We start from the raw sequence: 21,374 nt of genomic DNA, 5'->3' as shown, positions 1-21,374 counted from the left end.
CAAAAAGTCGGCCCGTCATAATTCAACGCAAAAGTTGGAAAAATTCACCAAAAATAACCGAAAAAAGAAACTGAACCAATTCTATATTAAAAACACACACACCGAGCTGAGTTTATCTCTCTCGTGGAAATGAGGTTTTTTTTCTCTCGACAATTCTGATATTTCTACATTTTTTTTTGTTTGCCACGAACTCTAAAATTTATTGCATTGTGGCATCACATGGGCGACGTATATTGGAAAATAAAATTTATTTTTGGTTCATTTCGTTTCTACGCGATTCGGTTGTAAGTTTCCCGCATCGCATGATTTTGGTATTTTTGGCAAGAGAGCTCATGTTTTTTTTTTTTCAATTCATTAAGGTTCCGGTGATTTTTCAAACTTTTCGCTTCGTATATGACATTTTTCCTGTGTGCATTTCGGTTGGCATTGCCTTTTACGATGAGTTTGAATGAAATTTTATGCTAAATGGGCATATAATAAATTAAAATTGAAAAAGAAAAGAAACCAATCAAAAATGTTATCTCAACAAGGCACAAAATTAAATTGATAGACAAAATTTAGATCATTCCCTGTTTAAAATGCTGTTACGTTCGTTGTAATATCGCATTTCTCTTCAAAACTCGACATTCGAATGAAACTTTCTTCGGCAATTTAGGCATCGCAATACAAACACACACACATACGGAACATTTTCAACATGGTGTGTTTCGCATTTGAGTACAAATAAAATCGATAAAAGGCTCTACACATACACACAATTTTGTTCGTTGCTGAACGAGCGAATTTGATTCGCATTTTGGAGTGAACGAAACGAGGAAAATTTATTGTTTGGAAAAACGAAAATTTTTCGAGTACATAATGTATTTCCTTTCTGTTTTACTATGTAGAACGAAAATGGAATATAATTGCGTTGAGCTGTGACTATAACTGCTGATGAAGCCGAATTTCAGTATTCCTGCACGTTGAAAGCCTCATCAACTCTCTCTATCTCTCTTTCTCTCGTTCACTCATTCTCGACATGGCCAAAAATTAACTACTTCCTGTGCTCAATGGCTAAAAAGGCTCTCTTTTTCATTCAAATTGTCATTCTAAAAAACTTTAAAAAATGTTTCGGCTCGTCGGTTCGAAAGAATTGTCTCTTCCAACTATATTGAAAATGTTTTCTCGTTAAATTTCATATGGCATAACAATATTTTTAATCTTTCGTTCGATTAGAAATTCGATTTAAGCTTGAGAGTTCAACTGTTTAGCAAATTAATAATAAAACCGACAATTGTTGAAGCGTGTTTGTTGTGAAGTGGAATACCAAGAATAAAAAGTACAAGTGATTTCGAAAATTTCGATGGAAATGTACATACACATTTTCACCTCATACCAAATCGGTAGATAGATGGTATGACGCTGACGGTGCGAAGCAAATTCAGCATTCCCTTCAGCGAAAATGAAACGAAATAGGTGCCACCCATCTCCTTGTCGATGTGTTTTTGATGAAATGCGCCCAACCAAATACACACACTACACGTACGAAAAATACGGAGTCGAGAAAACACAATTTTCAGTATATAGCCCCCGAGAGTGTGCAAAAGCAACGCCAAAACACATACAGCACATACGCGCGATATACATAGTGCGAGAGAGAGAGCGAGAGAGAAAGAGGGAAAGAAAGAGTGAATGTGAGAGTCGGTCGGTGGTTAAAAAGACGATCGAATCGAACAAACACGCACACACATACTTGATGTGCCTCGAAAAACGGCCGACGCCGTTTTTTTACATAAAATAAATGTTCTTTGAGCAAAATACATATGTGTATTGGTGCATGGTGATATAGAGATAGAGAAAGAAAGAGAACGCGCACCCGTCTGCTATGCACACAATATGTATGTATGTGTGTGAGTGTGGCTGTTTCATATTGATGTGCCTACACACCCAGCTGCCATCCACAGCAAGCGAACGAACCAACAGCATTACCAGCAGCAACAACAACACCAATGACGACGATTACGACGATGTTGTCGTCGTCGACGACAACAACAATAACAGCAACGGTACCACCACCAGTATGTGCTATTGCTATTGTTGGAGTGTTCCTTGTGTGCGCAAGCAAGCATTTCCACAGATGTAATATATGTGTTTTGGTGATGGTGCATGAATTTGGTATGGCTTCGGTAAAATTGGAATGAGAACGGTTTTTGCTCTGTTTCGTTCACTTTAAATCGCGACGCTTGTATTCTACTCCGGTTACCATAATCGAGAATAGGGTTGCAAATACACATCTCTTTCTATTGTTGGCACTGTGTCTCTGTCCATCCTTGTGTGCATTTTAGCACCAGCCACTTCACTTTGCTCATCCCATTTCGGGGGGCCCCAATGGTGCTACTGTTCTTTTTTTCCTGCAGTTTGTGCCTGCGTCGTTACCATTCCAATGAGAATTTATTACATTCGAAATATAAAAAAAAACTAGCGAAAATTCCCATTAGCAGCCATAAAGAATTTTAATGTCGATAATTTTACCATCTTTATTATGCTATTTAACAAATTTTTCGCATCACAATTTCGTACGCACATGAATTCCATGGCGAAAAGAGACCAATATCAAATTCATTTCGCATCGATTTTGAGGTTCTTTTTTCACTCTTTGCACCGATACCGTTTATCATTGACTGTCTAAAATGACAGCGATAAATTTTCAAAGCGATTTTTTCTTTCGCGCGCGAATGAAACATGAAAAGAGAGAGTGTGTGTGTGCGTGCGCGGATTCTTGTTTCAATTATGCAGAAAGCCGCAGTGCAAAAATTTTAATTCCGCGTTCGAATCGCATTGATCTCAAGCATCGAACCATAAAAATCGATACAATCGGTGATACAACCTCATAACACTAATGAAAAAACAATCTCAAAAGCCGCAAATTCAAGTGGCCATTCCACTCGTTTATCATATTGCATCATGTCTATCCAATGTCCTTTGTGCGATTGATATCGAATGAGTGATGAGTTTCTCTCGTTTTTTTGTAATGCAGCCGGCTCAATCATGCCGATTCACGGGTATTCAAATGTCTTTTTTCACGCTGCTGCTCTTCCCGTAATATAAACAAGATAAGCACACAGACCTGCTAAATAAAAAATCCATTTCCATTAACTGACAACGTGCGCGCAGCGAGAGAGTGTGTATCTATCTCTGTGTGTGTGTGTTTGTGAATGCAGACAGTCATAAAATCTCTCGTCTGTCTATCCATGAATCATAATGAAGTGAAATATCATTACACATATTCATACATCGTGCTAAATCACAATGATTATTCATACGTATTTAATAATATTTTTGCATATCGTAAAACGTGCGACTGTCAATTTTAGCAAACAGCAAGTCAGCGTTTTTCTCGTGGCCAGAATTTTGATGCAATATGCACAAATGAAAGTTGATTTTGATTTAACAAAAAGAATACTAACAAAATTAACCTTCACAAAGATCATTGAATGATGTGCATTTTTATTTATTTCTGTCCCTTCTATGGCTTCAATTCATTTTTTCACATTTTTTTTTGGCTTGAATCATTGTCCAGGTGATTAATTTTTGAAGCAACAGACAAAGTAATCTGATTAGATAAACTTCGTAAAATGAACAGGATTTTAGCGAAACAACTTTTGTTCGAAACAAATAACACAGGAGTGAGCGCGTCCAAAGTCATTATTCCAAACAAACTAATGATGTTTTTGTTGATTGATTTTTCTTTTGCTCTTTCTCTCGCTCTCGCTCGCTCGCTCGATTGTTGCCAGTTGTGCGAAAATTCTTCGGGATCGTTTTATCAAAATCTAAACACATATTCCACGTGCAATTTCGACAGTTTTCGAAGCTATTTTCGGTTCTAAACTTTGTCCATAAATCTTGAGTTTTTGTGCCAGGCGCTCCGTGAAATTTAATATCACGGATCTTTCTTTCTCTTTATTATATCCATTTTCGGTACAATCACACTCAAAAGTGCTTGGGTAGAGCGTTTCTCTTCTCTTTTTCCCGTCGTTTCGCCATTGGATTAATGATGAAGTTAACAAACTGTTGTAATCAATTTTCATATGAGTTATTCGCCCCGAAACGCCATTTTTCGGAAGTTCCATTCGTAAATCATGTGATCAAATCATTTTTTGAAGTAATTAAAAGTTTTATATTCTGATTTAATGTTTCGTTGTGGTGCAACGAAAAGTGCACACACACGCACATACACAAAGGGAACCAAAATGAACTAGAGAAAGAGATAGAAAGAGGAAAAACCATGCAATTCGCTTGTCGTGAACAACACACACTGAGCAGCAAAAGTTCGTGCAACAAACTACAACAAGTTAGTTGAGTTTGGTAATTTTGATTAAAATTGCCAATGTTCGCAGTTTTGGGCTGATGTGCACTACTCTCCGTTTACTCCTTTCATAATATATAATTAAGCCCAGATTTGTGTTTGTCTCTTTTGCTCCGTGAAATGCGAATGAACTTTGCATACAACATTTTTCGCCTGTCGCTTCTCGAGAATGTTAGAATGTTCTCAAGCGTCATTAAGTGGCCAAACCGGACAATAAATTTACGATAAAAATTTCAAAACATTTAAACATTATGTTTTTTGATGGGTTAATGTTGCAAAACCGCCAATTAGAAGTGACCACATTCGTTCGCACTTTCTTTGAATATTCAGAAGGAGAAAGAAAAACCACATCTTTTTTTGTTAAACAAATTTTGTTTCGTGTATCAATTTTCTTTTTATTAACCGACCTTTTTTTTTATTTCTTTTACAGACAATGTTGGACAAAGAAAAGAAGCGATTCCACGAGATGGCCGAAAAAGATAAGGCTCGTTACGATTCAGAAATGCAAAATTATGTGCCACCAAAAGGAGTTGTTTTGGGTCGCGGTAAAAAGCGAAAGCAGATCAAAGATCCAAATGCTCCAAAAAGATCGCTGTAAGTATTGCCAACTTCATTAATTCATTATATATTTTTTTATCATTCGAAAAAGAAAAAAAGTTTAATGAGGTCAAGCAATGAATCATCATCTAACGATTTTTCCTTTAAATTTATTTTTTTGGTTTGATTAGGTCCGCTTTCTTCTGGTTCTGTAACGATGAACGCACAAAGGTTAAGGCCTTGAATCCCGAATATGGTGTTGGTGACATTGCCAAAGAATTGGGAAAGAAATGGTCAGATGTTGAGCCGACCGTTAAATCCAAATACGAGGCTATGGCTGAAAACGACAAGAAGCGATATGAGCGAGTAAGTATATTTTCAACTAAATACCAATTCCATAAATTTCATTTTACTTCGATTTCCAAACAACGTGGCATACCTATTCGTCTGAAAAACATGTTCGTTTGTATTTTCAATCAATATGCGAGAGCAAAAACTTTACAAATGCTACAGTCAAAATCGAATTGTTGACTTTTTTTTACAAAACAAAAAACCTAATTTTGAAAATGATGTTGAACACAAACGGCAAAAGGGAGAAAAATTCCAGCCAAAACATTATTCAGCGACCGAGAGGGAGAAAAAAAAATATTCCCAATAAAAATTGGAGCGGATAAAGAAAATGTCGACCGAGAAAATAAAACTAATATATTTTCATTCGATGCTTGTCGCTCGGCCGTAATTTTCTGCCAGCAAATAACGTAAAATAAATTACATTTATTCGTTTAATTTTGACTACGAAAAGAGAGAAGAGCGGCACATAAATTTATTTTCCCCCTCAAGAAATGATCAATATCAGTTAGAGCCCGCTTATGTATACACAGGCAGGCGGGTATAGTGCGGTGGCAGGCAGGCAGCAGCAGCAGCACTATACACACAGCACGTACCGCTTTTGCCTGAACACTCTCCATTCCATTTCAATCGAGCGCATTATGTACGACAGCAGCAGCAACAGCAGCGCGGCACACAGAGTTTTTGTCATGGTAGAATGAATCGGCATTATTACCATGCACAGGGTGAAACTGGCATAATTTTTTTCTTCGCTCACTTGCTCTCTACTTGCTCGAATTATTTCGCGAGCGCACCAGCATTTTGCTGGTGTTTTTCGACTTGATTTGGGAATTCCAAAATGACGAGGAAAATAATTCGGGATTTTTTTCTTCTTCTTCTGTTCGACTTAAACCGGTCATATCTTAATTTTTGCAACAATTTTTTCCGTTCGAAAAACAACAACCACATCTATCCGGTTCGGTGTAACCGTGTTGCGCGAACGCGCGCAGGAACTGCAGAGAAAATAACTCTTGAATGATAAATGTAGCACCCTTTAAACGCGTAAATTATGTGTTCTTGTCGGATACACATTTCGACGCCATAGTTTTCTGGTTGAATGTACATGGGTAAAAGAAAATCGAAGAAATTATATTTTATGTAGAGAACGAACGAACCAAACCGACCGAACAAAATCTACATAATCCCGAATAAAATATCAGCAGTTGTGCAGTGTTCATGACATTATCACTGGGTTCATATTTGAGCGCAAACGACCGACCGAGCACCAAGAATTCTTCAACACACAAAATGCATTCGCATATATTTCAATTTCATTTTGTTTGCATTGATTTGAGTTCGCAACAATTTAAAAGCAATTAGTTGAAAAGTGCATTCACATGTTCGTTCATAGCAATTGTATCGTTCTTGAATGCAATGCCTCTCTCTCTCTCTCTCTGGCCGAATATCAATTCATTTTTGAATCGAAAGAATTTATGCTTGATCGTACTTTCACCTCAATTTCGAAACAATATACATAGAAACCAAACATAAAAACACCCTTCGCCATAAAAAATATATATGCCAGAATTTTATCGCTCTGCGTGTCTATCATCATAAATGCATCTCATTAATTTCAATTTTGTTCGGACTATTATTTATATTTTGAGTCAACACCTGTCGCCATTGTTTGCAGCTCCAACAAACTAAGTTGACCATAAAAAAACACCCTACCCTATTATAAATTCTATTCAATGTTATCGCCTAAGATCCAAAACAATTTTAATGGATAGTTTTAAATATTTTAATCCTCGAAAATGACGATGGACTTTTCGATTTTTTAAGGGTGAACATAAACGAAATGAACCCCAAAACACCGTTTACCCAAACTCCGGACATAGAATATTAATGAATTTCATTTTTTTAAATAATTTCAGGAAATGCAAGAGTACAAGGCAAGATGTAAGGGGCTCCCGGTTGGTCAACCAGTTGGCATTCAGCAAGCAGTGCCGAATCAGTTAAAGGAAGAAGAAGATGATGAAGAAGACGATTAGAGAAATCATTGAAAACACACACATACACACACACAGCTACAAAAACTTTATGAATACGACTTAGATTTAAACTCTATCTCTCTCACATAAAACAAACACCCCCCACACACACTCGCATTAAAAAAGAACAATTTTTTTGATGAAAAACAAAAAAAAAACAACGTTTTCGTAGAGAAAATTCGTATCATTGAACAAACAATAAACTAAATTAAATAAAAAATAGGAAGAAATATGAAACACACACAATTGAAATACAATACATCGTTTAAGAGATTTAAACACAAACACAGCATTGGCAGAGAAGTTAAAAAAAAAAACAACATTATAAAGTTTAACTAAGGAATGAAGAGAAAACACAAAAAGTTTGAAAAGAAAAAAATCAACAACAAAAAAATTTCATAAAAAATAAAAACACAAAAAGTTCTATAAAAATATTATTATGTTAGTGTAAAAATTTAATGATTATACTTCAGACAGATTTTTTTTTAAAAAAAAGTTTGTGTTTTTAACGATAAGCGGCGACGAATTCACTCATTGAATCAAAATAAGATTTGATTATTATTATCTTTTCGAAATACAAATATTTTACTGTACAAAAAGTAAAAAGGAAATATGATGATTGAATGATCGCAATTGACAAAATAAACTCGAATCAAAGAAAAAGTCAAAATTTGATTTGCTTTGACACAGCCATATGCAATCGGCACACCTTTTTTTCTTCGCCATTTAAATGACGTTGAAACGAAGAAGAAAAAGAAGAACAAAACTCAAAACTCAAACGAATATGTTGCAATTGCGATTGCAAAGCTGTGAATTCGAGCTCGTTAAAACATTTGTTTCTCTTTTTTTTAAATGGCCGCGCCTTTGATAAGATCACTTTCATCTTTTCTTACCTCCGACATAAAATACATTTTTGCGCGTATTTTGTTCGTAGATCCTAATTTAAAACAAAAAAACAAAAAATAAAGTAATAATTATTTGATTGAAAATAAACTTTTTTTCTGTAGAAATAAATACAAACAACAACAAAAAAAGTTTTAAGATGTATAATTAAAAGTATAAAATATACATGAGACGAATCAGATAAAAAGAGATGAATAAGATAATTGAAATAAATAAAATGAAGATTAAAGAAATAAAAAATAGGAATCATAAGAATGGAATGAAAACGATGAAGTGAGCAACTCTAAAGTATAATTGTTAAATCATTTAACTTTAAAACAAAAACAAAAAAAAAATAATGAAGAATCGATAAGAGAATTGAACATTGAAATCACACATACACACACCACGAATAAGTAACAAACTAAAAATAGAACGTGAAAATGAACAAAAAATAGAAGAATGAAGTTTCTTGTAATAATGTAAGAGATGTATAATATAGGAAAAGCCACATAAAACAAACAATATTCATACTACAACAAAAAAAAAACACGCGTGTGAGTTAAGTGAATCAACCAGAATTTCTCAACATAAAAATTTGCTATAAGAGTAGCCATTTTTTTTAAATTAAAATTAAATTCAGCCCACTGCATTTGGGCCGACTGGCATTTGGCTTGACTTTTGTCTCAAATGCACTCGGCATGCACTGGTGACCATATTCTTAGGCATTTAGCATATACACTCTAGTCTGATGTGTATGCGCCATTTCTTTCGCTCACGTGCAAACCCGGCTCAAGAATCTCGTCACCACTGCGATTCACCCTAACTCACACTGTCTCATCTAATGGAAATATCTTAACCGACTTAATTTCGGAAATTAACATCTTCTTTTTTTTGGATTTTTTTAAGGAACACACATAATTATAACTAAACACATTAGAATCCACGACAAATTTTGATTACAAAAAAAAAACAACCTACAAAATCTTACAATATAATATGATAAACACATTACAAGTAATTGATTACAACAACAACAACAACAAACAAACAAAATTATGTATTATTTCATAAGAATGTTTAAGTAAAAAGACTTCATATTAATAAAGAATAAATAAACTGGATGAGAATTACAACAACTTATTTTTCTTGATTCATTGAATTATGAATTATAATTAAACCATTTTCTAGGAAGAAATGTAAATCGAAAGCGGAGAACAGTAGCAGAAAAAGGTAAACTTGACCAAACATGCATGCAAGCAGCAATTCAATCAAACTACATCACGTACCAATGGTATCTTTGGTGCTTTTGAATCATCTTATATTCAGAACCATTGCATACTTCCTATTTTCATGAATGATCTGCACATGGTTACTAACCGATGTAGGAACAAAAATGCCATCTTAAATGTTGTTTCAATAAGCTTTATTAGCTTCAATCAAATTGATATAGACGTACTTAATGTTTTATCGGGATTAAGTTTATGGCTAGATATTGCCGTAAAAAGTGAAGAAAAATGTCTGTCTTGAACCCGATGACCGCAATCAATAACTAAAATATGTGATTGTCATAAACCAGATCACTTACTTTGATCTTCGGTCATTAAAATAGTTACAAGAAAGAAAGACAAAATAAAAGCAAGTTAATATTTTGTTTGAATTTTACTTGCCATCAGGAATTGTATAATGCTAAAAGATGAAAATGAAAACACAAATTTCAAAAGTCTGTTGATTTATGTGGGATCTCAAAAATTCAGGTTATTTTATTGAAGGTAAGTTTAAAATCCCTAAATACCAAAAGTCTATACTATTCCGCTATTGTTGATTTTCAATAAATCTACTACGTTTTATTGTGTATCAAAATACATAAAATGTGGAATCGTACAATAATTGCTTGGTTGATATTGTATGGAGTTGACATGCAAGCACTTTCTGTTGTCAGAGATAAAGATTGAGCTGAAATTGTAATTTTTTGAAAGTGAATTTATACTAATAAATTCAGAAAAGTGTTATACCAAGAGTTTGGTACGTATTGAATACAATTGAGTATAGTAATATATAGCTTGAATGCAATAAGTGTGGAATTAAAGATAAAATTGTGTGCTATTTGAGCCAGTTTATCTCCATCTCTTCTGAGAGGTGCTTAGTTTTCGTCCTTAGCAAAGGTCGTTCCAAATAATTTATTGCAAGCATCAATCGCGGCATTCTTGCGAGCCAGCTTCTTATTCTTGGCCGACCCAATGAAGTGTTGACTGTCAACTTCGACCCCAACGCGATGTAAAATATTCGGTACTTGACCTTCTGATCCCAAATCGACGTACTTTGTGACTGGACGCATCTGAAATGGAATTTACACCGTTCATTAGTTAGTTAATTGTTTGAATTGCGTGACAAAATGTGAATTTACCATGCACAAAAGTGTTGTTGGATGCATTGTATTTGCATTTTCTGGAAGTTGCATTCGTTTTGGTGGTGATCCGGGAGCACGGTCGCTTTTCTCAACAGCCACACTTTCAATTGGCGATGTTGCACCAATTTTAAAGTCTGGAATCTCAAATCCTTCCGCCTGCCATTCGGTGAATAGTTTGTGAAGTGCAAACGATGCCAAATGTAACATTGGCACCTCACTTTCATCGCTATCATTTTCTCCATCAACCATGTCGACATCCTGGTTCAACTGTTCAGCTGTAATGGAAATGACAGTTTTATAAACGTTTGACGTTATTATTGAATGCACACTGTACAACGAACTTACTAATACTAGTTGGTTCTGAGCCGGGTTGAGCTGCATCTCCAATTTTTTGCTGTTGAGATTTTGGTGATTGAATCATGCGATGTATTATGATATCACGCAATGCCTTTTCTGAGGCTGCATTTTTAGCTGCCATTTTTGAAGAACCTAATGAAGGAAAGAACAAAAATGCATGTTGTTGTTGCTCGAATTCAATAAATTGTATGACAAAGTCTCAATAAAATACCTCTTCCTTCGTATTGAATGTTGTTGACAAAAACTGACGCAACAAATCCACGTTCTTCTGGCAAAATCGAAAACTCTGATAAACCATTACCGAGCAGTTCATGCAATGACATCAATGCATTTTTCGGTGTTAGAATTTTACGAAGGCGACGATTGCGACGCAAACGTTTAATTTTCTTGGGAATTGGTTGACGCATGAATCGACGCTTCTGACCATTTACCGAGCCATTATCGCTGGCAACATCGGTGAAATCCATATTTTGAGCTTCAGTCTTAATTTCCACGCTGCTCGGTGTTTCAGGAACGATCTTTGCATTCGTATCCACTTGAACCAGGTTCTACTTGGCCGAAAATAGTCGCAAAACAAAAAGTGAACTCTTAGAAAAGTGCATACACAAAAAATGAATACAAAATGTAAATTGTGAAGAAAATTTAAAAAATTGCAAGTTTTAGATGTGTTCTTTTTGTTTCTGAAGGTTGGCATTGCGCATATGTACTTATGTAATATCGAACATCGATTTTCTCTATATATATAAATGTATACGTCGTTCCGTTGCAAACGCAACAAATGTACAATTCATGATCATAAATGCACTGAATCATCAAATGTCTCTGAATCATTACCTTTGTTGAAGTTTCTACAAATGCCGCCCGAATCGACCGTCTTCCAATATTGTGATTACACGCTGATCAGAAGCAAGCTTCATGATGATATGTGCAACGACGTCCGAGGACAGTCACATTTATTTCTGGCATTTTTTTTTTTTGCATTCTTTTTTTACTTAACAAATATAATTTCTAGCGAAACATCATTATTAACCTCTGTTTAATTTCAGGAAAATGTGCACATGGGTGCAATGCCAATTCAACCTGCTTTTTAGTTATCGCCTAACCTAACCAGTGACCATCCAATGACATTTTTATTCATTCATTTTATTCAAATTCGTAGCCATTTGCTCTTGGTTGTTGCAGTAAATCGATCGACCGATTCAATCAAAGCCAAAACACTCCAACAAATGAAAATATATATTCAATCTACTCTAGTGGGTAGACACGCAATCCAAAAGAACAAATCTATACGAAAAAAAAATCTCTTTGAATTATTGCGAGTAAATTTTAAATGTTTCAAATCATTTTGAATTTTTTCGAATCATTTCAAATCACCGCTTGACATTTCGTGTGACACTTTACAGTGAAGTTGACTATCGATGTTTGCATGCATGTTATATCAAAAAAATATCAAGTTAAAGAATAAAAATACAAAGAGATTTAATATTTTCGAAATGTGTTTTAACCAGTGATCGTTTTTTGCTGTCTGAATAGCGTAGATATTCGCAGCGTCTGTCCAGCATTGCTGCTCAGATGCTGATTCGATGCGTTCACCGCATACCGCTTGCGGAACACACTTTTTTGTACCACACAAAGCGGCGTGCGGTGAACGCATCGTATCAGCATCTGAGCAGCAATGCTGGACAGACGCTGCGAATATCTAGCGCTATCCAGACAGCAAAAAACTATCACTGGTTTTAACTATAAACGAAATAAACTTGATTTTTTTTAATTAAAAAAAGGTTTTTGCTTGCTTAAAAAAAAACAAATATTGATATAGAATTTTATGCTTTGTTTTTGTATTGTAAAGTCACTTGTCAAATAGATTCAAATCATTCAAATCACAAATGAATTACAACGAATCATTTGAATCATGTCTACCCCCTTGAATCTACTACATACAGCACTAAATGGAATGTTTTGTGCTTTGGCATTAGTTTCTTTTTTTGGTTACATGCATCGATCGATTTACAGCAATGAAAATCGTGTAATCGTATATGGCCAACGAGATGGGAATAAAACTCAAGATAAAAATGGCGTTCAATGTTCAGAGTTGCGAATTGCTTACGATAACTACAAAATCAAGTGAGTTTCTCATTCTCATTCCAGCAGTAAATTTCAAAAACACAAACACAGGCAAATAATTTCTTGTATTATAGGGAAATTATATTGTTAACGACAACAACAGAAATTTGGGGGGGAAACACACACGACACTAATCTCTTTCTATCATCATCTCTCTTTTTTTTGTGTGTTATTCACATTCGAACAACCACCATCTTCTTCCCACTTATCTTTCATTATCTCTCAGGTGCACTTTTTGATTAGTTGGTGCAGAAGATTGTATGTTTCCGCTACAGAAAAAATACACCAAATGAGTTTTTTTTTAATAATAAACAAATAAATGATATTAAAATCAAACAACACTATTTGCGAAAAAGAAAAAATGTTTCATCAAAAGAAAAATTTGTTATCAAATATATACTGTACAAACTTACAAACTACATTCAGGCCTTTAAAGAATTTTCTAAGAAATTTCAATTATTACATGAGATTGGAAATGTTTGGAAAATTGTAAAGTTTTCAAGAACGCCATTTTGGATTTAAATTTAAATTGTGACTGCATTTTATGCTCAACTAGATATATATTGTTGTTTTTTATTTTATTTTTTTAAATAGCATTTACCGTTTCCTTTGTTAAGCATAGACAATGGCTTTGGCGTTTGTATATTTCGTGGAATTCAGTCAACCATTAAATAAAATCAATTACGGCTACGAACTTATTTGAACTAACTCAATTTATACGCTATTCATTCGGATTTATCCGATATATTTATGGAATTTTTTGATTAAATGGCGACTGTTATACAAAAAAACTTACGGAACTGGGTTGTGGTGATGCTTGAAGAGGTTCGGTTTTTTGATCAGGTACAACTTGTGCGGCAGTAAAATTTGTCATTACACCACCAGATACAAATGGTTTGTTGGCCGGAGTATTTCTCGTTGGACGTCGATTCATTTTCGTCAATTTTTTCAATAAATATAATAATTTGCAGTTGGATCAATGAAATGAATGCACTTCTACAACCACACAAAACGTACTGAGTAATAAAAATCAATAATTGTCTTGACTTTCGGGTCCCTTGCAGCGTAGTTTCACAAACGATAAACGTCAAACATTTGACAATTCGTAGAGTGAATATGGCTTTTAAATGCAACAATGACACACCATGAACGCAGTCGTACGAACAAATTGACATTACGTTAGAACGGAGCACTAATGAGTTTTGTCTGTTGTTTTCCATTTTTATGTTTGACTTTGGTCTCGGTTTATCGCTAATTAATGTTTTGAGTGCCATTTAGGTGATTTTTCATGTTAAAGTGATCATTTCATTTTTTTAGAATTGAAAACGAATATTCGGAACAAATCAACAGCTGCGACATTTTTGCAATGGATCGTCAAATACTGAGAGAGTTAGTTGTAAAAAATGCATTGGAAGTCCTTCAAAATGTGTTGCCAACAAACATAACAGAACAACTTGAGAGATTGGACGCTGATGAGGAAGAAGGTGACGATCGATCGAATGATTTGGACGAAGATCGTTTTTTCTATGAATTTTTCACCTCACAAACCGAAACACCGAAGATTGTTGTGAAACAAGAGACAAATGAGAGTAATGAATCATTGACATACTTCCAAATAGTCGAACAGGAAATGATGGAGGCACTACCAATTACAAAGTATAACATGGATGTATGTTACAATCACTTCTTCTCTATTGAATGCGAATAATGGTTTTTTTTATTTTTCTTTCCAGTTACTAAAGCTGATCATAGAAGACTTTGGTGAAATAACTCCGAATATGTTAGACACTTTAAATGTGCCGACAATCGACCAACTTACAAATATTTTTCTATATTCTTTGATGACCAATGAAGATTCAAAACAGACTGAAGAAACTCTCATCCTCTGTGAAGGAACGGTGAATAAAGTTCTAACGATGATATGTGCCATAATCGCTCAGAAGAGAGACGTTTTTATTCACTTTCCCAATGGAAAAGAGATTCAACAAAATGTGCGGCAGTTCGAGCGATTCACTGAATTTGGCGAGTATGAATTTTACAATGTTTTTGGTGCTCTTGGCACAACTGACTTTCAAATCAAACCACCACTATCGAAATACTTATCAGTTCCCGCAACTGATGGTAAGAATATCATGTACACACCAATCAAATGGCAATGTTCGTGTGATGTCAGCGGTTTTCTACAGTCCAGCTTGGTACTGATTCCGAAGAAGGAAAATGAAACAAAAAATAGTTACGTATTTGAAATGAATCCGTTGAAAGCGAAATTAGAGGCCATTAAAACTAGTGAATATTATTTAGTTGCTGATGGAACATTGACATTGATACCATTTTTACTTACGCCACACGAAAAACTGTTGCTCCATGCCGAACAACATAACAGAGCGTTAGAGTCGAAAAGAAAGATTATTGATAAGACTTTTGATAAGATTCGATCCAGATTTACAATTCTCAATAGAATTGAACTGAGAGATGCGACAAGCATTTGTAATTTAGTCGAAACAATTGGGATTTTGCATAATTTTTTTCTCGTTCAAAATGACGAATTGTATATGGCTGAGTTTTCATATCAAGCATTGTAATAGGTTATTTATTCATTTTTTAAGCACGTAAATCATCATCTATGTTCCACTTTCCAGTGGTTTCTATAACAATCAATAAATATACAATTTCAACAGTAAAAAATCATGGATTGTGTTGGATTTTTTATTTTCTTTGCAGTGAAGGTGATAAATTGCGTTCTAAAACATTTTCCTTGAGCCGGAGCTTTTCTACTTTGGTCGGATCGTGGGAGATTTCTTCGTTGGCCAAACGATCGGCTCGACTGTCTTGAATTGATTCTGTGCAAACAATACATAAATTAGCAAATTAAAAAGATCATTGGAATTCTTTGAAATTACCATTGTACGGTGTAAACTTGTCAGATAGAATGCCTTCCAGTTTATAACCAATAAAACCTATGGAAACCAAGTTGAAATTGATTAGCTTTAATTTTGGTATTACCTATGATGTCAAAACAAACCTATAACAGCAGCAAACGGAAGGGTAATAAATGGCGCATTCCGGCGCAAAGCCCCCATAATAATTGGCCACATTTTTAAATTTCACAAATTGACCAATGCTTTTATCACAACAAAATTTTGTCTTTAGTCAACTGAATTGACACTTCATGTACGATGAGATTTACGTTTATGAACGCACCCCGTTTTACACACACTTATTGTCAAATGTGATTTTTTTCTACAATACAACAAAAGTCTTGTTTACTCAAAATAATTTGATGCAATCCAGTGCAGCGGCGGTGTTATTTGTATTGTTGGTGTTTTTTACAGGAAAAATGTCCACATTCAATTTAAAGGTATACTTCCGCACTTAAAATGCAGTTTTTCTGTGAAAAATTTCAAGACGATTTTATGTTTTTTCAGGAGCGGTCATCAAGAGAATTACCGTCAAATGGTACGCATCGAAAATTAGTTGCATTTGATTTTGATCATACGGTGGTCGACGATAATACGGATATTGTTGTCCGTGATTTGGTAAAGAGTAAAATCACCGATGAAGTGACAAAATTATACAAAAAATCCGGTTGGATTCTATACATGCAAGAGATTTTCTATCTACTGCACAAGGATGGTTTTACAAAATCGCAAATAAAAGACGCAATTGAAGCGATACCCGAAGTGGCCGGCCTAAAGACGCTATTTAAAGAGCTAAATGACACTGGCAATGTGGACATAATCGTAATCAGCGATTCGAATTCAGTGTTCATAAAGTTTTGGTGTGATCACAACGATGTTGGTAAATACATAAAACACATATACACCAATCAGGCGCATTTCAACGATGATGATGTGTTGCTGCTTCAACCGTTCCACCATCAAACCGAATGTTGTCTCAGTTCGGAAAATTTATGCAAAGGCAAAGTGCTAGAGGATTTTGTACGCAATCAACAAGATGGATGTAATGTGATTTACGATCGCATTTTTTACATTGGCGATGGTGTCAATGATATTTGTCCGGTGCTTCGTTTAGGTGATCAAGATTTTGGCTTTGCTCGCAACGGCTATCGCATGCAGAAAGAAATGGATACAAAAAATCCACTATTAGATGCCAAATTTGAAATATGGAATAATGGCTTTGACCTAAAGCAACTCATTTTTCAGAATATTTAAATACAAATTCATAATTTTAAACTGCATTAGTATGTTTGACTGCTCTTTTGAAAATTCATACGCTGTGAACTTTTTTTAATATGGAAATTGACTCCAAAGTAAAAGACATGGATATATATCTTCTTTTTGAATAAGACCATTTATTAATATTGTGTATTGAAAAAAAAAATTAAAAATAAATCCATTTGAAAGATGAACATTTTAATTGAAATGTCATTTGTCGAGAGGTCGCTCTGTGTGCATTAGACACTTTATTTATGATATGACATCGCGCCAAAACTTATGTCGCATTCATTATTGTTATTCAAAACAATACACACTTTGTTTACTCTTTTTACGACAAAAACATACTTTATTCAAATTCAAAGGCGAAAATAAGTTGAGAATATGGAACCATGTGAATTGGAATTTATTGGAGAGAATGAAACGATTGGAATCATACCGAATTTCACCGATGAGGCCATTCATTTGATATCGGGTTCGATTGGACCATTTCGTGCTGGAATGCCGGTACATGGTAAATATCAAACAATATTGACAATTTTTGGCATAGAATATGTGGTACCGACTCTATATCAATTCAATTGTTCAATCTAAATAACTCTCTTGCAATGGTTTTTCTCTTTCAATAGATTTTTTTAAAATGATTTATCTCTCTTCATTTTTCCAATCCTACTGTCTCTGTTTTCACTTCAAAACTAATCAAATCGTGCATATTTTTCGTTCATACAGTTCCATTGTGGTTAGCAATCCATTTGCGAAAACAACAAAAGTGTCGCATTGTACCGCCTGTTTGGATGGACAAAGATATCTTAGAAGAGATCAAAGAAGCCGAAAAACGAATGAAGTAAGTTTGTGTCTTTGCGCTGAATGTGTGTTTTCAAAGTGTCTTTCTCATGCACAAAATAAAAATTGAAATCCATTTTTTCACTTCGACAGAATATTCACGAAAATGCCGAGTGAACACTACATGATCGAAGCTCAGTTGATTCTAAAGTGTGCCGCTGAAGATGTGGCACATTCGGAGCAAATTCGAACGGCAATCAAAGATATAATTGACATCAGAGCGGCTAAATTACGAACGTCAATGGATGATTTCATGAAAGGCGACGGTACCTATGCCAAATTGGATAATTTAACAGTGTTTGAGATACATTCGGTGCGACCACTCTTACCATATTCCTTGGATCTGATTGATCGTCTTAGTCGAAAGATGAACGAACGCGGTGGTCATCACTCATCTCATTTCAATTCCACAGCAAATTTTTCACTCAATTCACATTCGAACATTTAAGCATTAACCAAATCAATTTCCTTTTATTATGGATAATTTGTATAAACATTTTGAGCTTTTTTAATTGTTACAATACAAACATATACATTTAAAATTTATTTTTTTACTTAAAATTTTCTTGTGTCGCATTACAATTTATTTACAATCATTTAAACAATTGGATTTTGATAGATTTTTGATGTTATTTTTCTGTTTTGATTCTGATGTTTAGATCAGCAGTGCACATTGCCTCTAGGCGCTCGAATTCTTCAGTTGTTTCTTGCAACTCATACGAAAACGTGTATTTGTGTGCTGATTTCTTAGCCTGAGTTGAACAGGTCGTTGGTTGCTTAGACATAATTGGTTCTATAGTTGTTGATTCATCGTACAATTCCATCAGTTGCTTATTTGCAGTGATCAAAATATTGCTCCCTTTGAAGACATCAAGGAGCGGTTGGCTCAAAATCAGCTTTGATGGCTCGTTTGAAATTGTCGTTTTTTTGGTCATACCACATGCAATATCTTCAAGCTCACCTGTTTGTTCATCTGGTTTAAATGGATGTGCGGAATTGAATATGTTTTCATCGTTGCCAAACATGGTGAATCGTAATTCTTTTGGTTTCACGTTTGTCACTCTGCTTGTATTCAAAACAATTGCATCACGTGAAATTTGTTTCCAAATTGAAAATCCAGGTGCCTTCGGACGCTTTTTCACATTATTATTCTCGATATGTGTTTCTTCAATGATTTGAGGCTCAGCGTTGCGTTGTTTTCTTGGAATCAATGTTTTTTGTTGTTTTTTATACAAAATTTGGGGTTCCTTGTCCTCAAAGATGTTGAAACGTGTGCCTTTCGGTTTGTAATTGTTGGCTTTGTTTGCGTTAAGAGTCATGACCTCTGTTGAATTCTGTCTAATAAGGGAAAAACCAGTCGGCGCATTTGGACGCTTGGTGTCAGTTGCTTTGGGTCGATTTGATATAAAATTGGCGATATTTTGTGCCTTATATTTCTTTGGAGTTGATTGTTTCCACTGATTACACTCATTTTCCTTGTTATCAGCGATGCTAAAACGCAATTCTTTCGGTTTAACCACTCTGGTTGCATTGACGATGATAGCTTCACGTGAATTCTGTCTCCAAATGCCCGCAATTGGTGCTTTTGGTCGATCAAGTAGCTGTTTTTTTGATTTTGCTGCCAATAATTTGTTCATCTGTAGTGGTACAATGGTTGCCAACGTCGATTTTGTTTGATTTGTGTTCACATTAGCTTTGATTGGATTTTTCCCTTGCAAACTTTTGGTTTTACGTTTTTGCCACATGATTTCTTCAAGTGAAAATTCGTCACCAGAATGCTTCGGATAAATGTTCACCATGGGTATCATGAATTTGTGTTGATCATCTTCAAAACTAAATCGCCCAATGCGTGGAACATTCCATTCGGATTGTGGTAAATTTTTCGTTGAGATTTTGTTATCAGTATCGCAAGGTTTAACATATTTTTTGGAGTTTTTTCGGTGCGTGATCCATTTGTCCGAGCAAATTGCTTTTGGCGAACATGTGATGTCATTGTTCAGCGTTAGGCTTTCGTATCCAGATGAAGAGCTACTCTCTAAATAATTGCTTGCTGTGCTAATTGGTGTTTTTGCTGGCAATCGACTTGGTTTCAAAAACGACGTTGTTGGTTGCAAATCATAATTAAACGGTTTAACTAATCGGCTTGTACTTTCCGACGATGTTTTTGCCAAAAAATCAAAACGACTTGCACATAATTTGGGTGGTTGTTTTTGTACGTGGCGTTTTTTCTCCAAACTGTGCTTCATTTGAAGTACAATTGATGTGTCGTGTACGTTTTGTGATAAGGATTGATATGTTGCATTCGGAACGCATTTGGTCAACAGTGTCGATCTATCAAACAGATGAAATGCTGATGACTTTGAATGATTCGAAATGGTTCCAGAAATGCGAAGCACAGACATTTCTTCGCGTAGCTTATTCATTCGTGATTCATCTTCATGACGATGGTGATGATTTGGAGGATAGAGCATTCGTCGTGACATTGAAAAGCCAAATTGTTCGTGCACGTATCTGAGCTGATCAATTGGCATTGCATATGACTCAAAACCTTGTCGAAAAATGTCATCGGCTTTTGAAAAATTGCCATGTTTATCGAAATAAAATGCCCAGTTGATGTACAAATCAGCTACTCGTGTACCATACCCTTTCGATACCATCATTTTGTAATACTGATCTTGGTCGTCTTGGTAATTAATCTACGTAGTTGAAAATGTATTTAAAAAAAAAGCATAGCAATTAATCGAAATAGAAATGTCAAAGTAGTTGGGCGAACAATAACACTGAATTTACTCTGTATATTGTATGACGAATTTGATTGTTCTTTGAAAACGGCACAGTCTTACGGTTCAATGTTCTTACAAAACTTACGTATCTGATGAATAATTTGATTAATCGGCGATCCTGTTTGTATCGTTCTTCAAATTCAAATTCACGCAAACAACGGGCCAAAATATGCTCAAAGATGGTTTCCTTTCGACAATCGATGTCGAAATTCTCTTCCAGCCATAATATGTACTCGTACCAAGGGATTAATCGGTCATTTCCCGTATAATTCTCGATTGCATTCACAAATTTACTGCATTGGAACAGAAAATTACTAAAATTATCGTATTTATGTTGCGGCTTACATGCCATCTTTTCAATAAAAATATTGGTTTAAAATATCAAAGTTCAACTTTTCAATAAAAAATACAGCCGCATGCTAAGCAGTGCGTCTTCTTTAGCAGTTCGTTTTGTTTTAACTGTACACAGCATCGCGCGCTGCCAAAAAAAGACGATTCATTCGACACATACACACACACACCAATACACAATGAAAAAAA

The 21,374-nt window shown here is 34.9% G+C and overlaps 7 protein-coding genes across 9 annotated transcripts in view; 4 read left to right on the top strand and 3 right to left on the bottom strand.

Moving 5' to 3' along the window:
- The window catches only part of LOC116344404 (high mobility group protein DSP1), a 37,015-nt gene extending 28,429 nt beyond the window's left edge, over positions 1-8,586 (top strand). For both annotated transcript variants that reach the window (XM_031772920.1, XM_031772921.1), the window contains exons 4-6: positions 4,776-4,939; positions 5,074-5,248; positions 7,144-8,586. In XM_031772920.1, the coding sequence (XP_031628780.1) occupies positions 4,776-4,939; positions 5,074-5,248; positions 7,144-7,260 (456 nt within the window). In that variant the 3' untranslated portion in view covers positions 7,261-8,586. The remainder of the gene's footprint in view (positions 1-4,775; positions 4,940-5,073; positions 5,249-7,143) is intronic.
- Positions 8,587-9,874: 1,288 nt separating this feature from the next.
- On the bottom strand, positions 9,875-14,122 carry LOC116343755 (double-stranded RNA-specific editase 1-like). Of its 2 annotated transcripts, none has more exons than XM_031771977.1 (5): positions 13,830-14,122; positions 11,121-11,457; positions 10,898-11,041; positions 10,550-10,827; positions 9,875-10,480 (listed from the first exon to the last, which is right to left on the bottom strand). In XM_031771977.1, exons 1-5 carry the CDS (start codon positions 13,965-13,967, stop codon positions 10,286-10,288), a joined length of 1,092 nt encoding a protein of 363 aa, XP_031627837.1. In that variant the 5' UTR covers positions 13,968-14,122; the 3' UTR covers positions 9,875-10,285. The 2 variants fall into 2 exon arrangements, with proteins under 2 accessions (XP_031627837.1, XP_031627838.1); XM_031771978.1 differs by lacking the exon at positions 13,830-14,122 and adding an exon at positions 11,744-12,427.
- A 63-nt stretch (positions 14,123-14,185) lies between these two features.
- Positions 14,186-15,721, top strand: LOC116343754. The gene is made up of 2 exons (XM_031771976.1): positions 14,186-14,702; positions 14,767-15,721. The coding sequence occupies exons 1-2, from the start codon at positions 14,400-14,402 to the stop codon at positions 15,613-15,615; spliced, it is 1,152 nt and encodes a 383-aa protein (XP_031627836.1). The 5' UTR covers positions 14,186-14,399; the 3' UTR covers positions 15,616-15,721.
- On the bottom strand, positions 15,591-16,202 carry LOC116343757 (small integral membrane protein 12-A). The gene is made up of 3 exons (XM_031771979.1): positions 16,056-16,202; positions 15,934-15,990; positions 15,591-15,873 (listed from the first exon to the last, which is right to left on the bottom strand). The coding sequence occupies exons 1-3, from the start codon at positions 16,126-16,128 to the stop codon at positions 15,740-15,742; spliced, it is 264 nt and encodes an 87-aa protein (XP_031627839.1). The 5' UTR covers positions 16,129-16,202; the 3' UTR covers positions 15,591-15,739.
- Positions 16,203-16,266: 64 nt separating this feature from the next.
- LOC116344215 (probable phosphatase phospho2) lies at positions 16,267-17,231 on the top strand. The gene is made up of 2 exons (XM_031772664.1): positions 16,267-16,391; positions 16,459-17,231. The coding sequence occupies exons 1-2, from the start codon at positions 16,314-16,316 to the stop codon at positions 17,203-17,205; spliced, it is 825 nt and encodes a 274-aa protein (XP_031628524.1). The 5' UTR covers positions 16,267-16,313; the 3' UTR covers positions 17,206-17,231.
- A 253-nt stretch (positions 17,232-17,484) lies between these two features.
- LOC116344216 (probable DNA replication complex GINS protein PSF2) lies at positions 17,485-18,593 on the top strand. The gene is made up of 3 exons (XM_031772665.1): positions 17,485-17,722; positions 17,938-18,052; positions 18,145-18,593. Exons 1-3 carry the CDS (start codon positions 17,593-17,595, stop codon positions 18,497-18,499), a joined length of 600 nt encoding a protein of 199 aa, XP_031628525.1. The 5' UTR covers positions 17,485-17,592; the 3' UTR covers positions 18,500-18,593.
- Positions 18,547-21,271, bottom strand: LOC116344214. The gene is made up of 2 exons (XM_031772663.1): positions 20,920-21,271; positions 18,547-20,747 (listed from the first exon to the last, which is right to left on the bottom strand). The coding sequence occupies exons 1-2, from the start codon at positions 21,184-21,186 to the stop codon at positions 18,681-18,683; spliced, it is 2,334 nt and encodes a 777-aa protein (XP_031628523.1). The 5' UTR covers positions 21,187-21,271; the 3' UTR covers positions 18,547-18,680.
- Positions 21,272-21,374: the final 103 nt, after the last annotated feature.

The sequence above is a fragment of the Contarinia nasturtii genome, unplaced genomic scaffold (genome assembly GCF_009176525.2).
Source record: "Contarinia nasturtii isolate CC-2019 unplaced genomic scaffold, AAFC_CNas_1.1 Cnas_scaffold_1037, whole genome shotgun sequence".
NCBI lineage: Eukaryota > Metazoa > Arthropoda > Insecta > Diptera > Cecidomyiidae > Contarinia > Contarinia nasturtii.
This window is presented reverse-complemented; position numbering and strand designations above follow the sequence as displayed.

What these genes read in the sequence shown, in the direction of transcription:
- LOC116343757 (XM_031771979.1), bottom strand. Translation starts at nt 16,128, where the DNA reads ATGTGGCCAATTATTATGGGGGCTTTGCGCCGGAATGCGCCATTTATT. An exon ending in TCCGTTTGCTGCTGTTATAG is followed by an intron (nt 15,991 to 16,055) that starts GTTTGTTTTGAC and finishes TGGTTTCCATAG; the next exon opens with GTTTTATTGGTTATAAACTG. An exon ending in CAAGTTTACACCGTACAATG is followed by an intron (nt 15,874 to 15,933) that starts GTAATTTCAAAG and finishes TTGTTTGCACAG; the next exon opens with AATCAATTCAAGACAGTCGA.
- LOC116343754 (XM_031771976.1), top strand. Translation starts at nt 14,400, where the DNA reads ATGGATCGTCAAATACTGAGAGAGTTAGTTGTAAAAAATGCATTGGAA. An exon ending in TTACAAAGTATAACATGGAT is followed by an intron (nt 14,703 to 14,766) that starts GTATGTTACAAT and finishes TTTTCTTTCCAG; the next exon opens with TTACTAAAGCTGATCATAGA.
- LOC116344214 (XM_031772663.1), bottom strand. Translation starts at nt 21,186, where the DNA reads ATGGCATGTAAGCCGCAACATAAATACGATAATTTTAGTAATTTTCTG. An exon ending in TCAAATTATTCATCAGATAC is followed by an intron (nt 20,748 to 20,919) that starts GTAAGTTTTGTA and finishes TCAACTACGTAG; the next exon opens with ATTAATTACCAAGACGACCA.
- LOC116344215 (XM_031772664.1), top strand. Translation starts at nt 16,314, where the DNA reads ATGCAATCCAGTGCAGCGGCGGTGTTATTTGTATTGTTGGTGTTTTTT. An exon ending in TGTCCACATTCAATTTAAAG is followed by an intron (nt 16,392 to 16,458) that starts GTATACTTCCGC and finishes ATGTTTTTTCAG; the next exon opens with GAGCGGTCATCAAGAGAATT.
- LOC116344216 (XM_031772665.1), top strand. Translation starts at nt 17,593, where the DNA reads ATGGAACCATGTGAATTGGAATTTATTGGAGAGAATGAAACGATTGGA. An exon ending in TGCTGGAATGCCGGTACATG is followed by an intron (nt 17,723 to 17,937) that starts GTAAATATCAAA and finishes TCGTTCATACAG; the next exon opens with TTCCATTGTGGTTAGCAATC. An exon ending in GAAGCCGAAAAACGAATGAA is followed by an intron (nt 18,053 to 18,144) that starts GTAAGTTTGTGT and finishes TCACTTCGACAG; the next exon opens with AATATTCACGAAAATGCCGA.
- LOC116343755 (XM_031771977.1), bottom strand. Translation starts at nt 13,967, where the DNA reads ATGAATCGACGTCCAACGAGAAATACTCCGGCCAACAAACCATTTGTA. An exon ending in CTCAGAACCAACTAGTATTA is followed by an intron (nt 10,828 to 10,897) that starts GTAAGTTCGTTG and finishes TTTCCATTACAG; the next exon opens with CTGAACAGTTGAACCAGGAT. An exon ending in CAACAACACTTTTGTGCATG is followed by an intron (nt 10,481 to 10,549) that starts GTAAATTCACAT and finishes ATTCCATTTCAG; the next exon opens with ATGCGTCCAGTCACAAAGTA.